Source organism: Oryctolagus cuniculus, chromosome 1, assembly GCF_051225735.1.
Source record: "Oryctolagus cuniculus isolate XC-2025 breed Fujian yellow rabbit chromosome 1, ASM5122573v1, whole genome shotgun sequence".
NCBI lineage: Eukaryota > Metazoa > Chordata > Mammalia > Lagomorpha > Leporidae > Oryctolagus > Oryctolagus cuniculus.
In genome coordinates, this window is record NC_142867.1 from 237,525,106 (window position 1) to 237,540,651 (window position 15,546).

The 15,546-nt window shown below is 71.8% G+C and overlaps 2 protein-coding genes across 3 annotated transcripts; both read left to right on the plus strand.

Moving 5' to 3' along the window:
• Positions 1-1,093: 1,093 nt before the first annotated feature.
• On the plus strand, positions 1,094-2,344 carry TMEM141 (transmembrane protein 141). 2 transcript variants are annotated; one of them, XM_070059377.2, is made up of 5 exons: positions 1,097-1,241; positions 1,370-1,436; positions 1,533-1,616; positions 1,751-1,858; positions 2,088-2,344. In XM_070059377.2, exons 1-5 carry the CDS (start codon positions 1,188-1,190, stop codon positions 2,099-2,101), a joined length of 327 nt encoding a protein of 108 aa, XP_069915478.2. In that variant the 5' UTR covers positions 1,097-1,187; the 3' UTR covers positions 2,102-2,344. The 2 variants fall into 2 exon arrangements, with proteins under 2 accessions (XP_089178932.1, XP_069915478.2); XM_089322806.1 differs by lacking the exon at positions 1,533-1,616 and having other exon boundaries at positions 1,094-1,241.
• Positions 2,345-3,093: 749 nt separating this feature from the next.
• Positions 3,094-15,518, plus strand: CCDC183 (coiled-coil domain containing 183). The gene is made up of 14 exons (XM_070059364.2): positions 3,094-5,054; positions 5,354-5,475; positions 5,741-5,818; positions 5,927-6,094; positions 6,378-6,482; positions 7,660-7,782; positions 9,022-9,147; positions 13,041-13,095; positions 13,517-13,617; positions 14,061-14,221; positions 14,301-14,469; positions 14,762-14,872; positions 14,944-15,037; positions 15,306-15,518. The coding sequence occupies exons 1-14, from the start codon at positions 4,985-4,987 to the stop codon at positions 15,422-15,424; spliced, it is 1,602 nt and encodes a 533-aa protein (XP_069915465.1). The 5' UTR covers positions 3,094-4,984; the 3' UTR covers positions 15,425-15,518.
• The last annotated feature ends 28 nt before the right edge of the window (positions 15,519-15,546 follow it).

Here is a 15,546-nt window from a genome sequence, read left to right on the forward strand (position 1 = left end):
CTTTCAAATAAATAAATAGAAATCAAGCTGGCTTACAGAGCGTAATTCTGGAGAACGTTTTCCAGGTTAAAATTGTTGTGTGCTTGGGGTTTGTAAAATGCCCAGCACCTGCCAGCTTGCCCAGGAGGGGGCAGCGGCCTGGACTTCGAGGTGGACAAGCACGAACCACGGCCTGGAGCCGCAGCAGCGGGTGTAGACGGGCCTGGTGCTGGCCGCTCCTCGAGAGAGCGCGGTGCGGCGGCGGCCCCACAGGAGGGCGCGCGCGGGCCGCGCGGAGGCGCCCAGGACGCGGGGTACCCCGGGACCTCGCCGGCGCGCCGAGCCTGGCGGCCACCTCCAAGCCCCGCACCCTGGGGCTCCTGGTCCCTCGCGTTGTCCACCCTCGCCCGGGCCTGCACCCACCCCCACCCGGCCGCCTCTGGCCCTTCCCCGGGCGCACAGGGGTGCTGTCACCCCGTCGCTGCCTCTGGGCAGGGAGGGGCGCGGCCGCTTGCTCCGGGCCACTCGGGCAGGGCCCGGCCAGTGGGGAGGAGGGGACGGGCCCCGGGGAGGGCGCAGGTGTGCACTGGGAGGGGAGGGCACTGCGGGGTGAGGAGTCAGGGGTGCAGCAGCTGCGCACGGGCAGGAGCAGGTGCCCCACAGCGCCAGGGAGGGGGTGACTCCCAGAAACCCCTGCTGCCCTCCCCGTGGCTGGAGGCGGGCACCCCCCCCCCCGTGCAAGCGAACCCTCACCGGGTCCCCTGCAGTACGGGGCGGCGCGGGTCGTGGACGGCAGATCCTTCCACTGCCCGACTGCTGGTCACCGACCCTGGTCACTGACCCTCACGGGGGCTGGACCGTAGATGGGAGCCTCCACACCTGGGGCACTGGGGTCGCTCCCCGCACAGCGACACAGCGGGACGGCAGGAGAGACCCCTGGACATCCTCGGCCCGCCATGGGGGGCGCAGCGGATCGATGGGACCCCCGCCCAGGCCCTGCCCCTCTCCTCCAGCTCCGCTCCGCCCTGCAGGCCCACCCCCGTACCGGCCCCGCCCCGCCCCGCCCAGGCCCCGCCTCTCTCCGGAACTCCTGAAGGCTCCGCCCCCAGGCTCCGCCCTTCGCTGAGGCGCGGCCCCGCCCCGCCCCTACCCCGCCCCTCTCCGGCGGCTCCTGCGCATGCCCACTCCTCTCCTCGAGCCGGCCGGCCATGGTGACCCTGGGCCTGTCCCGTGTGGACGACGCCGTGGCCGCCAAGCACCCGGTGAGAAGGCTGGCCCGGGACGCAGAGCCCCAGGCCTCGGGGGGCTCGGGGACGGGGCGGCGTGTCCCAGCCCTCCGGGTCCCCGCGCCCCCTGCCCGGCCTCAGCCCGCCACCGCTTCCCCACGCAGGGACTCGGGGAGTACGCGGCGTGCCAGTCCGGCGCCTTCGTGAAGGGCGTGGTCACCTTCCTCGCAGGTAGGCCGGCGCCGGGGCCGGGGCTCCGCGCCCTGTGCCTCCGCAGCGGAGGTGCCAGCCCGGGCCCCGGCTGACGCGCGGACCTCCGCCCCGCAGGCTCGGGCGCCGCCTTCGGGCTGCAGATCCTGCTCCGGAGGAGGGTCCCGTACGGCTTCCAGTGGAGCGTGCTGGTGGCCGCGGGTGGGTACCCCGACCCGCAGCCGGGTCTGCAGCAGGAGCAGGGGTGTTGGGGGGCCCTGCCCGGAGCCGCCTGCGCCCAGCCTCCCTAGCGGAGCGCAGAGGCTGAGGCCCGGCCCCCCGCCCCTGCCCCGCAGTCGCAGGCTCGGCGGTCAGCTATGGGGTGACGAGAGTGGAGTCCCGGAGATGCCGCGACCTCTGGCTCTTCCTGGAGACGGGGCGGCTCCCCAGCGACCCGGACACAGGTGAGGGAGCGAACGGGAACCCAGGGGCGGGAGTGGGCGGAGCAGGAAGACGGGAGGGGGAGGGGAGGGGGAGGGCCCTGGCCCCCTTAGCTCTGCTTGCTATGGGACCCGGCATTTGTCGCGCGTGTGCGTGCGCACGCGTGTGTGAGAGAGAGAACAGGGAAGGGGACTGAGCGCCCCACCCCTCCCCCACCTCAGTGATTGACACGTCTCCCTCTGCCTCTTCCAGGTGGGCGCAGCTAGGAGAGCGTGGACACCGCCCTCAGCGGCCCGGGCCTCAGGCTGGCCCCCCCGCACCCGAGTGCCGGCACCTGCTCAGCCGGCCCCGCAGATTGGCGACACCCCCAAGACCCGCCCTGGAGCCGCTGTGACCAGGGGCGAGCTGTGGACGGGGCTGGTGCCCACACCCCCTCTCTGGCTCCTGCGGCCCCACGGGGCCAAGGGGTCAGCTTGTCCAAGGCTAATAAACGGCTTGTCCTCTCCCTGCCCGAGTGTCCCGTCGAAGAGGTCATGCGTCACCTGTTGCCACGCAGCCGGCCTGGAGGCCGAGTGAGACCCTCCTGCTGGCCCTCGGTGGAGGGGTGGGGCACAGAGGCCTCTCTGCTTGGGGGTCTGCGACCCCTGCTTGGCTGGGAGCAGCGGAGAGCAGACGGCGGGTGTGGCCTTGGCCGCCTGCCACGAGCTCCCCATCCGGGAGTCCCTCCTGCAGGGAGGATTGAGGACGGGGTCGCAGAGGGCACGGCCGCCGCCCGGCTGGCAAGAGGAAGAGGCCGGGCTGGGCGACGCCTGGTGCCGTCGCGGCTGGGAGCGGCGGGCTCTCGGCTCAGGCTCACGGCGCCCCAGCCCCGCACGGCCCTGCCAGGCCTGTGGAAGTGTTTGCCAGTACCTCGTGGGCTGTCAGGTTTGGGAGGGTGGCGCCGTGACAGAAAGCCTAAGGTGATGGTCACTTAAGCCAGCTACAGCTCCGCTCTTCTGTGACTCAGAGCCCAGGAGGGTCACAGGTTGTAGGGGTTCAGGGCCCCAGGCTCCGTTCCCAAGTCCACCTCATGGGTTCGGGCAGCTGCACTAACTCCAGCCGTCGAGTCCTCGTCCCAGCTGTCAGGAGAGGGGAGCTCCCTCACCTCTGCTCACACGGCATTGGCCGGGGCTCAGCTGTGCTCAGAAAAGCAGCCCCAGGGTTCTTTTTTTTTTTTTTTTTTTTTTTTTTTTTTTTTAAGATTTATTTGTTTACTTGAAAGAGTAACACAGAGAGAGGGGTCTTCCATCCGCTGGTTCACTCCCCAAATGGCCAGGAGCCAGGAGCTTCCTCCGGGTCTCCCGCACGGGTGCAGGGGCCCAAGGACCCAAACCATCTTCCACTGCTCTCCCAGGCCACAGCAGAGAGCTGGATCAGAAGTGGAGCAGCCGGGACTCGAACCGGCGCCCATGTGGGATGCGGGCACTGCAGGCTGGGGCTTTACCTGCCACACTACAGCGCCGGCCCCACCCTCAGGGCTTCTGTACTGAGGGAGGAGGGAGGGCCAGTCCCGGGGGATGGTGGGCGCTAAGCTGGGACCCCGAGTGGAGGTGGGGCCTGGCCGCGGGGAGGGGTGGCTGAGTGGTCACGGGCGGCCTTGCCGTGCTGCAGGTCAGCCGTCCCCCTGCAGCGCCCGTGTCCACATCTGTGCCGCGCCACGCCCAGCCCAGCTTCCAGCCAGCTGCCGGGCCCCTGCACCCAGGCGCGAGACCAGGACGGGGTCCCTGGCTCCCGGCTCAGCCCCGGCTGTTGTGGCCAGCTGGGGAGTGAACCAGCACACGGACCGCGCTGTCTCACGCTCCCTGTCACTCCGCCTCTCAAATAATACATCAGGAAGTCAAGAAGCCTAAAAGTCGTCAGGAAGGCGAGGGGCCCTGCGAGAGGCTCCAGCAGCACCGCGTGGCGGCCGCTGCCCCCCAAGGGCCCACGGTGGAGTCCTGACCCCCACCCCAGGACGTGGCTGTGCTGCCGGCCCCGGAGCCGGGGTGAGGAGGACGAGGTCCCGAATCCAGCCACCAATGGGCCGCAGGGACCCGGGGGTGCCGAGAGCCGCTCAGCGAGGTCTCCTGGGGAGCACGGACAGGGCGGGGGGCGCAGGGCATGGGGACGCCGGCAGGAGGCCTGGCTTTGCGGGACGCCCAGCACCGCCGGGCGCCGGCGGGAGGCTCTCTGGCCGGGATGGCGCTGAGGTGCAGCCTGCACTGGCCACCCCGCACGGCGGCCGGCTCTCCGCACGCCCGTCTCTGGCACTCACAAGCACGCACCCTCTGTGTGGTCAGCTGCAGGCACAGCGGTCAGCAGGACAGGGAAAGGCCCAGAGCCGCGTGCCCGCTGCACCCCGAGGCAGGGGCCTCAGCAGATTAAGGCCGCCCGGATCCGGATCCACCTGACCGCTGTCCTTGCAGGAGCGGGGATTAGGACACAGGCACGCAGAGCCGCCAGCCCTTGAGCCCCAGGGAGAGGCGCCCACGCCTGCCAGCCAGGGAGAGGCCTCGGGAGGGGCCGGCCCTGCCGCTCCTGGACCTGGACTCCGGCCTCCAGAACCGTGAGGCACTAAGCTGTCGCGGCACCCAGGCCGCCGACGGCCCGAGCCGACCAGTGCAGGCTGGCAAGGGAGGTGCATCCGGTGTGCACCCCCCAGGCCTGGGTTACGGCTCTGTGGGGTGCGCGCCGGGAACTGGCCCCTTCCTGGCTGTCCCTGAGAGAGCGCAGGGAGAGCGGGGCGGGGCCAGGCAGAGAGAGAGAGCTGGGAAGAGAAGGAGCTGTGAGCCTGGGGGGGGGTGCCCTGAGCCAGGCCCCCCAGGGCTGGAGTCTGGGCTTGGGCAGGAGGGGGCGGCGACCCTGCCAAGGCTGGGCTGGAGCCACAGAGCCGTGCAGAGGTGCCGGGCTGGGGTGTGGGGTGTGGTTTTGCCAACTCATCACAAATCACACAACCCCAGGAGGAGAGGCACCCCCACCCGGCCCCCAGCAGAGGCTGGCCGAGGCAGGGCGTGCCTGGAACCCCCGGGTTCCATCACAATGGGCCAGGGTTCTGGGGACAATCCCGGCTGTGGGCAGACCACAGGGAGAGTGGGCGGTGCACAGGGCCCCTGGGGACCCTGACAGCCGCCATGAAGGTGCTTGGTGACTCTGACGTGGAGGCACAGGTCCAGGAGCTGAAGACCATCACGCGGCTCCAGGGTGAGCCCTGCCCTGGGCAGCCGGGCCTCGAGTCCCCTACCGCCCACGCCCCCACGGGGCTGGGGAAAGGGACCGGGGGCTCGCCCCTGTTAGGGGGCTGGCTTCTAGCTGCTCCCTGAGCCGAGCGCGACAAGGGCCACCCAACCAGCATGGACGAGAAACGGCTTCCCGTTCCCGTGGGGAGTGCCCACCCCACGCCAGGGCCTTAGGCCGCCCAGGGCCCGGCCCGCAGATCCACAGCGCAGGGCGGGGGCAGGAAGCACCCCGCGCACAGCGCGGCCTCCCGGTCTCGCCCGCAGAGCAATGCCGGGCGCTGCAGGTGCAGGGCGTGAAGGAGAAGACGGCCCAGAATAAGGCGACGCTGGCGCACCTGCGCGGCAGCATCCGCCGCGGGGCCCAGGACTTGGCTCTGGCCAACAAGGTGCCCGGGCCTCGGGCGCAGGGCGCGCGCCCCTCCCCGGGCCCCGCCTCGGTCCTGCGGGCCCAGGGGCCCCGGGGGGCTCGGCCTGCGCGGGGACCCCTGTCCTCCGGCCGGCCACGGGGGAGAGACCTGGGCCCCTCGGCGACCCCACCGCGGCCCGGACGCGGCGCCCTGGGGGCAGGGTCCCGTGGAAAGCGCCCGGGGCGGCGGCGGGGAGGGGGCGTCACCCACCGGCCACCCCGGCTCAGCCGCCGCCGCCCCGCAGTACGACCAGGGCACCATCGCCAAGGCCTGCGGGAAGGACGTGCCCTCCAGGCTGGCGCACGGCCGCACCACCGTGGAGGTAACCGCGCCCGGGCGGCACGCGCTCCCCGCCGAGCGACCCGCTCCCCGGGGTCCCCGCGGCGCCCCCTGCGTGCACCCACGCGCGGGCGGTGCCCTCTCGGCCCAGGTGGCGCGCGAGAAGCTGCGCAAGTACATCTTCGACCGCGTGAACGCGCACAACGTGCTCATCCACCTGGTGCGGCGGCGCGGCCAGCGGCTGGAGTGCATGCAGCTGGAGCTGGCGCGCCTGCGCAGTCAGCCCGACGCCACCAAGGAGGAGCTGCGGCTGCTGCAGGTGCGGGGGCGGGGCTCGGCGCGCGGGGGGCGGGGCTCGGCGCGCGGGGGGGCGGGGCTCGGGGCAGGGCAAGGGATAGGGTCGCGGAAGGGGCGGGGATCTGGGCGGGGCCCGGGCGATCGGGGGCGGGGCTAGGCTCCCGGGAGGGGCGGGGCTCCGCGGCGGGGGCGGGGCGAGCCCAAGCCCCTGGGAGAGACTGCCCGGCCCGCCGACGCCTTCCTGGGCAGGGTCCGCGCCCCCGGGCCCGCACGCCAGGCCCTTCACGTGCCCCGGGCCGCCCCAGGTCATCCGCCAGCTGGAGAACAACATCGAGAAGACGATGGTCAAGATCACCACGAGCCAGAACATCCGCCTGCTGTACGTGGACCTGCTGGACCACCTGAAGGCGGTGAGCCCGGCGCGGCCGGCGGGGGAGGGGAGGGTCTGGGGGGGCGGGGAGGGGAGGGTCTGGGGGGCGGGGCCGGCCCTGCTGCTGGACCACCTGAAGAAGGTGAGCCCCGCGCGGCCGGCCGGGGGGGGGGGGGGTCTCCGGGGGGCGTGGCTGGCCCTGCGCGGGCGCCCGAGGACCAGGAGCAGGACGCGCCTGGCTCGGCGAAAGCGAAGGGCGGGCATGTCCAGTGCTTCGGACCCTCCTGCGTCCCGCGTGGTTTAACTGCCTGCTTCCCGTCGGTCATCTTTCATCGCTGGGCGCGCGGTGCCCCCGGCCGCACCACGGACCAGCGTGGGGCTGTGCCCGGAGGGAGAGCGGTCGAGGAGGGTGACAGCTCCTTGGCGTGGCTGGGAGGGACCCCGACCCTTGGCTCTCTGCTGTGCCCTCCTGCCTGGGCCGCTTGTCCTGGCCCCCGACGCTCACCTGGAGGCCCCGCCCACACTGTTCCTTCACCCCTTGGCAGCCCTCTCTCCTTTTAAAGATTTTAGTTGGAAATCAGAGAGAGAGGTCTTCCATCCGCTGGTTCACTTCCCAATTGGCTGCAGCGGCCAGAGCTGCACTGATCCAAAGCCAGGAGCCGGGAGCTTCTTCCAGGTCTCCCACGCAGGTGCAGGGGCCCAAGCACTTGGGCCATCCTCCACTGCTCGCCCAGGCCACAGCAGAGCTGGATCGGACGTGGAGCAGCCGGGACTCGAACCAGCGCCCATACGGGGTGCCGGTGCTCCAGGCGGCAACTCAGCCCCCTGTGCCACAGCACAGCCCCTCCTTTCTAAAACACGCGTCCCCGGAAGCAGAATGACTCCCTTGGTGTCCCTGAGGGGACGCTTCCCCGGGCGCTCAGGCCCCAGCCCGCGGTGCCAGCCCGGCATCCCACTTCACCCCACGCCGCCCGCTCTGGGAGGACTGGGGGTGCTCGGAGAGCTCAAGGAGCACCCCCCAGGTCACACACTGCTGGGGAGCAGCCTTGGCCTGGGGCCGCGCTCTGCTGCACGCCGGAGCTGCTCCCCCACAGAGGCCCTGGGGGGGCAGGCAAGGTGCCTTCCGGGGGGGGGGGCACGCGGTCGAGGCCTGGAGCAGGGGACGGTGTCTGGGTTGCCCGTGGCCCTGGCACACCTGCCCCTGCCCACCGACGCAGGTGCTGGCGGGCTACCCCGTGGAGCTAGATAAGCTGCAGAACCTGGTGGTGGACTACTGCTCGGAGCTGGCAGACATGACGGTCATGTCCCAGGACGCCATGATGATCACCGATGAGGTCAAGGTGAGCCCAGAACCGAGGCTGGCTCCCCGGGGCCTGTCAAGACACGCCCATGGCCGTCCCTGGGGAGTCACCCGCTGGACAGAGCAGAGGCAGCCGGGCCCGGAAGCCCTGAGGCAGGTGTGGGTCACTCATTGGCCCAGTCTGTGTGCTCTGGGGGAGGGACAGCAGGGGCTGGGCACAGCTGGCCCGTCTTCCCGAAGTGGACAGGGTGAGGAGGCAGCCCCAGCCCCAACACTGCATGATGATGGCGTCAGAGGTAGGGGTGCCGTGGGCCCGCTCAGGGAGGTCCACGGTGGCTCTGCAGGGAGCTTGGGCCGGGCTGGGAGGAATGACCCCGCGAAGGTCCAGTGACTAGAGCGCAGGAGGAGGTGCGGGGGCGGGCCCGCTGGCCTGGAGCCCAGCAGGAGCTGGAGGGCCACAGGCAGATGTGTGCTTCGGAAAGGGGTGCTCTGGCCACAGGGGCGGGAGGCTGTGGCCGCATACACACCGGCCCCTTGGGCAGGCCCGTGGGGGTGTGGCCAAAAGTGGGAGGAGTGAGAGTCCGTGACAGGCGACCCTTGAGTCGCGGCCGAGAGAGTCTGGGGCAGATGGTGAACTCAGCTTTAGACGTGCAGGGTCCACGCCAGGGGCTCTCGGCGGAGCTGGGCAGCGGGCAGCTGCAGGTAGTGGGGGGCTCGGGCTGGAGAGAACCCCGGGAGGTGCGTGTGCATCAGGGTCCCGCACTGAGGAGGCAACGGGGGTCCCTGGAGCGGCGGCCTCGGCGCTGCTGCAAACCCAGTGCAAGCAGAGTCTGACTGCCGCCCTTGGTGGGAGGGGAGGCCTGGGAAAGCCCCCCGTGCCCGCGTCCCCAGGGGCCTGGGTGAGCCCCCCATCCCCATGCCCCCAGAGGCCTAGGTGAACCCTCCACGCCCCCTCCACGGCCCCTGTCCGGGGGGGGCCTGGATGAGCCAGCGCCCTCCACGCCCCCTGTCCCGGGGGGGGCCTGGGTGAGCCAGCCCCCTCCATGCCCCCTCCATGCCCCCTGTCCCGGGGGGGCCTGGGTGAGCCAGCCCGCTCCACGCCCCCTCCACGCCCCCTCCATGGCCCCTCCACACCCCCTGTCCCGGGGGGGCCTGGGTGAGCCAGCGCCCTCCACGCCCCCTGTCCCAGGGGGGCCTGGGTGAGCCAGCCCCCTCCACGCCCCCTGTCCCGGGGGGGCCTGGGTGAGCCGGCCCCCCCACGCCCCCCGCCCGCCCGCAGAGGAACATGAGGCAGGGGGAGGCCAGCTTCATGGAGGAGCGCAGGGCGCGGGAGAACCGGCTGAGCCAGCAGAAGAAGCTCATTGACAAGATTCACACCAAAGAGACCAGCGAGAAGCTCCGCCGGGTGGGCCTGGACACGGGGACAGGGACGGGGGGACACGGGGGACACGGGGGACACGGGGGACAGCTGGGGGACAGGGGACAACTGGGGGACACGGGGACAGCTGGGGGACACGGGGGACAGGGGGGACACGGGGACAGGGGACACGGGGGACGGGGACACGGGGGACACGGGGGACACGGGGGACTCGGGGGACACGGGGGACAGGGACAGCTGGGGGACGGGGACACGGGGACAGGGGACAGCTGGGGATGGGGGACAGCTGGGGATGGGGGACAGCTGGGGGACGGGGGACAGCTGGGGATGGGGGACAGCTGGGGGACACAGGGACAGGGGACAGCTGGGGGACGGGGGACACGGGGACAGCTGGGGGACGGGGGACAGCTGGGGATGGGGGACAGCTGGGGGACAGCTGGGGGACACGGGGACGGGGACAGCTGGGGGACAGGGGACAGCTGGGGGACAGCTGGGGGACAGCTGGGGGACGGGGGACAGCTGGGGACGGGGGACACGGGGACGGGGACAGCTGGGGATGGGGACAGCTGGGGGACAGCTGGGGGACAGCTGGGGGACGGGGGACAGCTGGGGACAGGGGACAGCTGGGGACGGGGACAGCTGGGGGACAGCTGGGGGACAGGGGACAGCTGGAGGACAGGGGACAGCTGGGGATGGGGGACAGCTGGGGGACAGGGGACAGCTGGGGGACGGGGGACAGCTGGGGGACAGGGGACACGGGGACAGCTGGGGGACGGGGGACAGCTGGGGGACGGGGGACACGGGGACAGGGGACAGCTGGGGGACACGGGGCCTGGGGACAGCTGGGGGACAGCTGGGGGACGGGGGACAGCTGGGGGACGGGGGACACGGGGACAGGGGACAGCTGGGGGACAGGGGACAGCTGGGGATGGGGGACAGCTGGGGGACGGGGGACAGCTGGGGGACAGGGGACAGCTGGGGACGGGGACAGCTGGGGGACAGCTGGGGGACAGGGGACAGCTGGAGGACAGGGGACAGCTGGGGATGGGGGACAGCTGGGGGACAGGGGACAGCTGGGGGACGGGGGACAGCTGGGGGACAGGGGACACGGGGACAGCTGGGGGACGGGGGACAGCTGGGGGACGGGGGACACGGGGACAGGGGACAGCTGGGGGACGGGGGACAGCTGGGGGACGGGGGACACGGGGACAGGGGACAGCTGGGGGACACGGGGCCTGGGGACAGCTGGGGGACAGCTGGGGGACGGGGGACAGCTGGGGGACGGGGGACACGGGGACAGGGGACAGCTGGGGGACAGGGGACAGCTGGGGATGGGGGACAGCTGGGGGACAGGGGACAGCTGGGGATGGGGGACACGGGGACAGGGGACAGCTGGGGATGGGGGACAGCTGGGGGATGGGGGACAGCTGGGGATGGGGGACACGGGGACAGGGGACAGCTGGGGATGGGGGACAGCTGGGGGACAGGGGACAGCTGGGGGACGGGGGACACGGGGACAGGGGACAGGGGGACAGGGGACACGGGGGACACGGGAACAGGGGACAGCTGGGGGACGGGGGATAGCTGGGGGACGGGGGACACGGGGGACACGGGAACAGGGGACAGCTGGGGGACGGGGGATAGCTGGGGGACGGGGGACACGGGGACAGGGGACAGCTGGGGATGGGGGACAGCTGGGGGACGGGGGACAGCCGGGGGATGGGGGACAGCTGGGGGACAGCTGGGGGACAGGGGACAACTGGGGGACGGGGGACAGCTGGGGGACAGGGGACAGCTGGGGACGGGGACAGCTGGGGGACAGCTGGGGGACAGGGGACAGCTGGGGGACAGGGGACAGCTGGGGATGGGGGACAGCTGGGGGACAGGGGACAGCTGGGGGACGGGGGACAGCTGGGGGACAGGGGACACGGGGACAGCTGGGGGACGGGGGACAGCTGGGGGACGGGGGACACGGGGACAGGGGACAGCTGGGGGACACGGGGCCTGGGGACAGCTGGGGGACAGCTGGGGGACGGGGGACAGCTGGGGGACGGGGGACACGGGGACAGGGGACAGCTGGGGGACAGGGGACAGCTGGGGATGGGGGACAGCTGGGGGACGGGGGACAGCTGGGGATGGGGGACACGGGGACAGGGGACAGCTGGGGATGGGGGACAGCTGGGGGACGGGGGACAGCTGGGGATGGGGGACACGGGGACAGGGGACAGCTGGGGATGGGGGACAGCTGGGGGACAGGGGACAGCTGGGGGACGGGGGACACGGGGACAGGGGACACGGGGACAGGGGAACAGGGGACAGCTGGGGGACGGGGGATAGCTGGGGGACGGGGGACACGGGGGACACGGGAACAGGGGACAGCTGGGGGACGGGGGATAGCTGGGGGACGGGGGACACGGGGGACACGGGAACAGGGGACAGCTGGGGGACGGGGGATAGCTGGGGGACGGGGGACACGGGGACAGGGGACAGCTGGGGATGGGGGACAGCTGGGGGACGGGGGACAGCTGGGGGATGGGGGACAGCTGGGGGACAGCTGGGGGACAGGGGACAACTGGGGGACACGGGGACAGCTGGGGGACAGGGGACAGCTGGGGGACGGGGGACAACTGGGGGACAGGGGGCACGGGGGACACGGGAACAGGGGACAGCTGGGGGACACGGGGACAACTGGGGGACAGGGGGCACGGGGGACACGGGGACATGGGGGACATGGGGACAGGGGACAGCTGGGGCACAGGGGACAGCTGGGGGACGGGGGACAGCTGGGGGACAGGGGGCACGGGGGACACGGGAACAGGGGACAGCTGGGGGACACGGGGACAACTGGGGGACGGGGGACACGGGGGACACGGGGACACGGGGGACACGGGGACAGGGGACAGCTGGGGGACAGGGGACAGCTGGGGGACGGGGGACAGCTGGGGGACACGGGGACAACTGGGGGATGGGGGACAGCTAGGGGACAGCTGGGGGACACGGGGACAGCTGGGGGACGGGGGACAGCTGGGGGACGGGGGACACGGGAACAGGGGACAGCTGGGGGACACAGGGACAGCTGGGGGACACGGGGACAGCTGGGGGACGGGGGACAGCTGGGGGACATGGGGACAACTGGGGGACACGGGGACAGCTGGGGGACGGGGGACAGCTGGGGGACATGGGGACAACTGGGGGACACGGGGACAGCTGGGGGACGGGGGACAGCTGGGGGACAGGGGACAGCTGGGGGACACAGGGACAGCTGGGGGACAGGGGACAGCTGGGGGACACAGGGACAGCTGGGGGATGGGGGACAGCTGAGGGACACGGGGACAGCTGGGGGACAGGGGACAACTGGGGGACAGGGGACAACTGGGGGACACGGGGACAGCTGGGGGACAGGGGACAGCTGGGGGACACAGGGACAGCTGGGGGATGGGGGACAGCTGAGGGACACGGGGACAGCTGGGGGACAGGGGACAGCTGGGGGACAGGGGACAACTGGGGGACACGGGGACAACTGGGGGACACGGGGGACATGGGGACAGCTGGGGGACGGGGGACAACTGGGGGACATGGGGACATGGGGGACACGGGGACAGCTGGGGGACGGGGGACATGGGGACAGCTGGGGGACGGGGGACAGCTGGGGATGGGGGACAGCTGGGGGACGGGGGACAGCTGGGGGACAGCTGGGGGACACGGGGACAACTGGGGGACACGGGGACAGCTGGGGGACAGGGAACAGCTGGGGGACAGGGGACAGCTGGGGGACGGGGGACAGCTGGGGGACACGGGGGACAGCTGGGGGACGGGGGACACGGGGACAGCTGGGGGACACGGGGACAGCCAGTGGACTCTGCTCAGGGTGCACTCCTTGTGGACGATGCCACTCACCCTCCTGCCCCTCCTCCCATCAGGGCCAGAGGGACTTGGACTTCCCATCCAACCTGATGGCCATGGAAACCCAGAAAGGTGAGGCCTCTGCCCCACAGCCCAGCCCCCGTCAGGACTCGTGAGGCCCGAGGCAAGCTGCCATGACCGGGCGCCCGATGGTCTCCCGCCTCCCCTGAGCTGCCTCTGCAGGGTCTGGGAGCCGCGGGCCCAGGGTGGCTGCAGAGACACTGCCCCTCGGCCGCACAGGTCACCCGGTGACCCCGGAGCTTCCTGTGAGAAGCAGCCCTCAGGCCCGGTGCGCCCTGCCCTCGTCTCCTCCTGTCGCTCGTCCTGGGGCGTCCCCGAAGAGTGGGGCTGAGGAGGAGCAGGTGCAGGCGCAGGGGCCCACAGCCAGCCCCCTGAGGGCCAGGCAAGGACAGAGGGGCCCCGCGGCCCCACACAGGCTCCTGCACAGTGGCCGTGCGCTGACTGGCCCTCCCCTCTGCTCCACTCTGCCCAGTAAGGAGAAAAGAGACCTCCATGGCCGACATAGAGTACCAGTCGGAGGTCATCACGCTGGTGGACAGGGTGAAGTCGGCTGTGCAGTGCTCTCACCTCTGGGTAGGCTCCTGGGCGCGGGGGTGGCCGAGCGGGGCCTCCGGAGTGGACACAGGAAGCCGCAGGCCCTGCACCTGCTGCTCCCGGCCTGGGAGGACACCTGGGCGGGTGGGGTGCTGCTCAGAGCGGAGGGCACTCCCAGGACGCAGCCGGCGTAGCCAAGCCCTGTCCCCGGGGGCGGCACAGGGCCTGTTGGCACTTGAGGACCCGTATGCCAGGGGCGGGCCTCTGCCTCCTCCTTCAGCCCCTTCCCAAGTGACAGGGTGGCCAAGCTGACCACAGCCACCAGACGCTTCACCGGAGCGCCTTGTCCTCAGCCTCAGCCAAGTGCTGCAGGGCGGGACTTCGTCCCCAGCCGTGGCGCCCTCGGCTGGCTCGGCTCGCCCTCCGGGAGCCCCCTCCCTGCCTTCTTGGCTCAGTCCTGCCTTCTCTCCCCGGGCTGCCAGGACATCGCGGGCCGGTTCCTGTCTCAGAACAACACCGAGGAGAACCTGGGGCTGCAGATGCAGGACTGCGAGGGGCGGCGGGCGCAGCTGGAGGCCCTGATGAAGAAGCTGGAACTGGAGGAGGCCCTGCTCAAGTTCCACCAGACCCCCAGCTCCGTCAGGTGCGCGGGGGCTCCCGCAGCCCTGCAGGGGAGCTGGGCGCCGCCCGGCCCGGCCCTCAGGTGCCCCCACCGTTCTCAGCTTCAACTCCATCGAGAAGAGGCTGACAGACACGCTGCGGGCGGAGGAGGACCGGCTGCGGCTGGCTCGCAAGAGCGTGGCCAAGAGCCAGAAGCTGCTGCTGACCATCCAGACCGGCATCGACAACCTCTACATCCGGCTCATCGGCGTCGCCCTGCCGGCCGCACAGGTGCCCGGCGGGTGGGGGCCGCTTGCCAGGGCGAGGCAGAGGCCAGCCCAAGGCCCCCTCCCTGCACAGGTGCACAGCGCGGGTGGGGGCCGCTCGCTGGGGGGAGGCAGAGGCCAGCCCAAGGCCCCCTCCCTGCACAGGTGCACAGCGCGGGTGGGGGCCGCTCGCCGGGGGGAGGCAGAGGCCAGCCCAAGGCCCCCTCCCAGCAGTGGGGCCCAGGCCGGGTGGAGGGGTGGGATGGGGGCCCCGAGGTGAGGCCCAGGCCAGCCCAAGCCCTCCCCCCGCCACACAGGAGGAAGCAGCACCCCCCGACACCCTGGACGTGTGCTCCAAGCTGGCCTTCTGCGAGCGGAAGCTCACGTACCTAGCTGACAAAGTGCAGGCGCTGTCCAGGACTGAAGAGGTAACCGGGGGCGGGCGGGCCCCCCGGGCAGCCCCGGTGGCCGCAGAGCTGAGGGGGGGCTGTGCCTGCAGGTGGACACGAAGGTGAGGGAGGCGCTGGAGTCCTCGACCCTCAAGGAGAAGCGCAACACCCGGATCAGCTTTGAGGACCTGGAGGATATGATAGGTGCGCGGGGGGCCTGGGCTGGGGGCGGGGCGCGTGCCCCTGTCCCACCGGCACATCCTGGTCAACCTGGTCATCCCCGTGGGGCTGCAGGAACCCAGAGGGCCTTTAAGTGATGGGGTGACCGGGCGGCGGCGCAGGGCAGCCACGGCCTCGGGGACAAGTCACGGCCCAGGGGCGGCAGCGCGGAGAGGCGGCCGCGAGTCGGAGGGTGCGGGGGACAGCGGCGGGCGCGCAGGGACCGGGCTGCCAGCCGCGCCGCGCCCTGCAGACACCTTCCAGTTCGCGGACATGGACCACAGCTACGTCCCGTCGCGGGCCGACATCAAGAAGCAGGCGCAGGGGCTGATCGAAGCGAAGTTCAAGTCGGCCAAGAAGAAGAAGAAGTAGCCCCGCCCGCCCCAGCCCGCGCTTTCGTATACGAATAAACATTTTTCCAGCATTGCCTAGGCGCGCGGCCCTCGGGGTCTCCAGGGACAGGGACTGGGCGGGGCTCGGGGGCGGGGCGGGGG

Bases quoted from the DNA above. Each gene is read 5' to 3' on its own strand.
- TMEM141 (XM_070059377.2), top strand. From the start codon at position 1,188: ATGGTGACCCTGGGCCTGTCCCGTGTGGACGACGCCGTGGCCGCCAAG. The intron at 1,437-1,532 runs GTAGGCCGGCGC...TCCGCCCCGCAG, and splicing joins CGTGGTCACCTTCCTCGCAG to GCTCGGGCGCCGCCTTCGGG. The intron at 1,617-1,750 runs GTGGGTACCCCG...CCTGCCCCGCAG, and splicing joins GAGCGTGCTGGTGGCCGCGG to TCGCAGGCTCGGCGGTCAGC.
- CCDC183 (XM_070059364.2), top strand. From the start codon at position 4,985: ATGAAGGTGCTTGGTGACTCTGACGTGGAGGCACAGGTCCAGGAGCTG. The intron at 5,055-5,353 runs GTGAGCCCTGCC...TCTCGCCCGCAG, and splicing joins GACCATCACGCGGCTCCAGG to AGCAATGCCGGGCGCTGCAG. The intron at 13,618-14,060 runs GTAGGCTCCTGG...CCGGGCTGCCAG, and splicing joins TGCAGTGCTCTCACCTCTGG to GACATCGCGGGCCGGTTCCT.